The sequence below is a fragment of the Lepisma saccharinum genome, chromosome 23 (genome assembly GCF_977018435.1).
Source record: "Lepisma saccharinum chromosome 23, izLepSacc3.1, whole genome shotgun sequence".
NCBI classification, from domain to species: Eukaryota; Metazoa; Arthropoda; class Insecta; order Zygentoma; family Lepismatidae; genus Lepisma; species Lepisma saccharinum.
Window position 1 is genome coordinate 52386442 of NC_139251.1, and position 5249 is coordinate 52391690.

Below are 5249 nucleotides of genomic sequence, written 5' to 3' on the forward strand. Positions count from 1 at the left end.
GGATCACATTCGTGTGATGCGTGCAGAAGATTTTTCCTGGAAAGGTTTCATCTTCCAATCCTTGAACATGTTCCTTACAGAGGTACGTGACATTCCCAGGTCCCCTGTACGTCTTCGGGCTGGATACACAACTCTGAGCAACATGTGCAGTGTTTTCTTCATTTCGTACATTTAAGGGTCATTTGCTTCACTGTAGATCATGCACAGAACCTGTAGCCTCGAATCGTTGGTTCAGGTTCCTCATGGCTAGACGTGATGGTGGTTCCACACCTGGAAATCTTCTCCTGAATTCTGCTGTCACCACATTTGTGTTTTTGTTGTGTTTCCACCAAGCTTGTAGCATGAATACACATTCTTCCTTTGTTAATTTGCGATTCATCTCAAGACCTGCAATGCAAAATAACAACTTCACTCGGTAACAACTCTCTTCAACAAACAGTAAACGAAACAAATACGAAAACATGGTTACCAGTGCTAGAGACACAGAACTGCCAGTCTTAGTACAAGAAAAACACTTGCTGATACCTCCGTTATTTCTGTTTTTCCTTACTTGTTTTTGGAAAGCAACTTTGTGTCCACCTTGTATATACTGGGTGAGTTTTTTAGCTTGACACAACGAAATATCTCAAAGTACGCATCTGATCAAAAAAAGTTCTGCATGAAAGTTGTTAGTCTCTAACGGGCTCATCCAATGATGCCAAACTCCACCCCACCCACCTCCTAGGGGTGAGGGAGGGCAAATCTCAAATGGAAACCCCCATTTTTTATTGTAGTTTCGGATTTTCCAGACAAAAATATATAGGTTTTGTCTGACACTTGTTGGATTTGTGATAGCTGGCACTGTAATCGCAAAAAGTAAGATTTTGCGCAATTCTCGAGACATACACTGTCCTCTTCGTCAGGCTTCAAGGCAGATTATGCCGTGTCTGTTTAACCAGTATACAAGGTGTAATGGTTTGTAAGATAAAACATGCGGTCCTGAAACATGCTCGGCAATCTGTTAAAAGTGAGGTTAACCAATTATAAAACTGTAAAACGTTGAAGAAAGGGAATGTAGAGGAGAGATGTGTAAAGATGTTAAACAAAATGGAAGAACATAAAAACAAATAGGCTTTAATGTAACGAAAGAAATGACACAAGCGTTCATGATGATAGCGGAGTTCCAAGGTGGAGGGATGATGTAATAGTGCAGGAGTAGCGGGTAATAGTAGGGGGAGGGAGGAAGCAAGTGGGCGGGGCCAGTACCAGTTATCCGCAGCACATCAGCAGCACAACATTAGCTGTGAAGACGACTAACTCGACGATCCATTCGGTGGAAGTGAGATTGTTTATTTTCACATGGTAAAAGGTTTTTACGGAGGTTTGAAATCTTCAACGTTTTACAGTTTTATAAGTGGTTAACAACGTTTTGGACAGATTGCCGAGCATGTTTTCTCCTAAAGACCATTTGACCTTGTTTTCTAGTCAAACAGACACGGCATAATCTGCCACGAAGCCTGAAGAAGACGGAAGTAGTGTTTTTCTTCGTTTACTCCATTAGTCGTTATAATGCAGTTTATAATGGTGCAAGAGAAAATTGAAATGGTGTACATTTAAGGATCATTGATGCTATGATTCTTTATGCTCAACGTTTTCCAAACCGGGTGCAACTGCACGCTTCTTTCGCAGAGTTGTTCAACAGTTCTCCACCGAGGGAACTGTACAACCAAAAAAAAAAAAAAGAGAAGGAATCGGCATAGAACAATTGCTGGAGAAAATAATGAAATTGTGGTATTAGCTGCAGTGGCTCATAACCCCCACGTTAGTACTCTACAAATAAGTCATGAATCGGGAATTTCGCAGACTACTGTGTGCCAAATACTGACGCGTAGAGAATATCATCCGTTTCATGTTTTGTTGCATCAAGAACTTCATGGCGATGATTTTCAGAACCGAGTGACATTCTGTCAATAGGCACTTCAGTAAATACAAGGAGACCCCAATTTCTTTACTGGAGTTTTGTTCTCTGACGAGTCGACTTTTACAAACCACGGTACGATTAATTGACACAACATGCATTATTGGAGTGTCGAAAACCTGCATTGGTTACGCCAAGTTGAACATCAGCGCCCGTGGAATAATTGGCAATAAACTTATTGGTCCATATTTTATCGATGGGTACTTAAATGGTGAGAAATATCAAAACTTCTTGCAGAACGAACTTCCAGTATTGCTTGCAGACCTTCCCTTAGACGTGCGACAAACAATGTGGTTGCAACATGACGGTTGTCCAGCACATTATTTCGTTGCAGCACGGGAAGTATTAGATCGCGTGTACAACTGTCGGTGGATCGGAAGAGGTGGTTCTGATTAGCTTATCTGATCATAAAACGAACTTAATACAAACTTTCATGTGTTTATGTCATCATATCATTGATCTTTTAGAAACAAAATGATTTGGTTACACTTGAGTTGTGTTCTTGTGAAGTCACAAATATGAAGCAAAGGCTAATATTAAACTATTAGATGTTTCACGACAATTAAAAACGTTACAATTCACAATACGTATGCAGAACTACATGCATACACTGCCCTCCAGAAATTAATCAACAACAAGAAAATGTGAGGTAAAAGAGAAAACAGTTGGAGAAAAGAGAAGAAGAGTGGTGGGCATGCTGAAAGAAAGCAACAATTGCATTAGGGAAAACAGGTGAGTCATAAAGTGCGATCATCGTGCCCTCGCACGGATTTCTGGCGTACCAGGTATTGGAGTCGAAGACTCGCGTGCACGGAAGAGGTGTGTGTCTCTATCTGGAGAGTGCAGAGGTGAGTCAAGTGCGCGGAAAGGGTCGAATATGGCAACCAGGCATCATTTGGCTGATGAATTACGGTGGCGTATCATCAGTAGACTAGAAGCAGGGCAGCGTCAGGTCGAAGTTGCCAGGTGGCTCAATGTCGATCGTTCAGTTGTCAGCAGGTTATGGAACAAGTTCCAGAGAACGCAGAATGCATCGCGGAGTTTCAGTGGAGGTCGACCGCGTGTGAGAGTGGTCAGGGATGACCGATATATCCGTTTGACAAGTCGGCGTAACAGGTCCGCAACAGCTATCCACTTGCGTGCAGCGGCTATTGCTGCCACAGGATGGCCTATGTCAACGAGTACAGTACACAGACAGCTACATGAGGGTGGGTTGTATGCCAGGAGAGCAGTGTTGTGTATACCACTCACCCAGCGTCAGAAGACAGCCCGCTTACGTTGGGCACGAGAAATGTGAACTGGACACTGGACCAATGGCGGTGCATTCTCTTCACTGATGAGTCCAGGTTCTCACTGGACAGTGATTCACGACGCCGATTGGTCTGGAGAGAGGCAGGAACTCGTTACCATCCCTCCAATATTGTTGAAAGGGACAGATATGGTGGTGGAGGTGTGCTTGTATGGGGTGGCATTTCTATTGGTGGACGTACTGACCTCTATATCCTCCCATGTGGCACCATGACAGGTCAGCGCTATAGGGATGAGGTCCTTGCACGTTATGTGGAAACCTTCGCACGAGAACGAGGTCTGGGCTTCATTCTGCAGGACGATAATGCCCATCCCCATAGGGCAGGTCTAGTCGATCGGTTCTTGGACGAACACCATATTCAACTCATGGTGTGGCCATCCCGTTCCCCGGACCTTAACCCCATTGAACACATGTGGGATGCTCTGGGGAGACGTCTCGCTGGCCTTGTGCCCCCTCCACAAACACTCCAAGACCTTCAACTGTCTCTCTCCCAACAATGGACCCTCATACCCAGTGAGTTGGTGGACAACCTTATTGGCAGCATGCGGCGGCATTGTGAGGCGTGCATTGCTGCACGCAGTGATCATATCCCTTATTAGTGTCAGACAACGGTCACTTTCTGTCTCCAACGTTTAACAACCTGTGATGCTCCATGCGTACATTTCATTTCTTTTGCCCACGTGTGTACCTTGTTTTGTGTTTCTTCTGTTCTGTAAGGCGTGGGACACTTGTTTCTTTCGTTACAAATAAAATATGTACACCCTCCGGCCTTGTGTTTGATTCTATTGGATGATCACCATTTGTTGCTTAATTTATGGAGAGCAGTGTATATACCCCATGTAATACTTAAGATCAGTATGCTACTACAAGGGAGATTTAGAGCCCAAAGTTACTTATAAATGTTAGTACTGTTTTTGGAAAATGGCCACATTTTTGATTGAATGTTTTATACAAATAAAATTAATATATTAATATAATTCACATGTCTATTCATAATGCATAAATTCAATTAATTGTGTATTGTTGTTATTACATGATTAGGTCCACATATGTGGAACAAAGAGAATATCCAAAATTCTGTAGGGCTGATTGATTAGGTTATTTTATGTCACTTTTCTGGTAAGTGTGACGATATGATGAAATTGATGAAGGAACATATTCACAAACAAAGTCCATACCCAGGATGGGATGTAAACCCAGAACCCCTGGCATCATAGCATGCTTTGCTAACCACTCAGCCACAGTGGTCGGCAAAATGATGTTGGAGTAGGTACTAGAGCTAAACATGCAATTGTAGAGTTGCAGTATTATTGTCCAAAGTAACGGAAAAAAAACGATCCACCCCTCCCGACCCTACAATCAGAAACACATGGTCACTTACAGGCAAAGGGTGTCACACCGGGTACAGCTTGGTGCTTATTGTTCTTATCGTTTACATTCAATTCTCATAAATTTTCAAATAGTACTGCGTTCCACAAATTTACAGTGGTTTCAAATTTCCTTTAATTTTTTTACCATTACAATTGAATAGCCTTGAAATCCTATGTTTAGTAAATAATCTAATATATAAAAGTGTGTGTGCGGGGGGGATCGTGTTTTCTGGCATTACTCTTGAACGCCTGGAGCAATTTCAACCAAACTCAATACGCATATAATTTCTAACCTGAAAATAAATACTGTGGGGTAGGACACCCCTGGCACCCCCGGGGGTGGAGGTGGGAAGGGGTGACATGTAAAAATCATCATAAACGTCCGATATTAGTGTGGAATCCATAGTTTTCAGGGTCTCTAATATGAATAGTGACACTCACAATGCCATTCAACTCAAAAACACTCCCTCGTAACCAGGTGGTGGTTGGGAAGGGGGTGACATGTAAAACAACTGATATTAGTGTGGAATCCATAGTTTTCCGGCCTGCTGAGATTAATAATGACACTCCCAATGCTGTTCAACTTCAAGTTCATTTTACACTATTGTTAGAA

General features: G+C 42.6%; 1 protein-coding gene across 1 annotated transcript; it reads left to right on the forward strand.

Annotated features, from left to right (window-relative positions):
• The first annotated feature begins 2834 nt into the window (after positions 1-2834).
• Positions 2835-3254, forward strand: LOC146005507 (uncharacterized). The gene has a single exon (XM_083144752.1). It carries the CDS (start codon positions 2835-2837, stop codon positions 3252-3254), a length of 420 nt encoding a protein of 139 aa, XP_083000878.1.
• The last annotated feature ends 1995 nt before the right edge of the window (positions 3255-5249 follow it).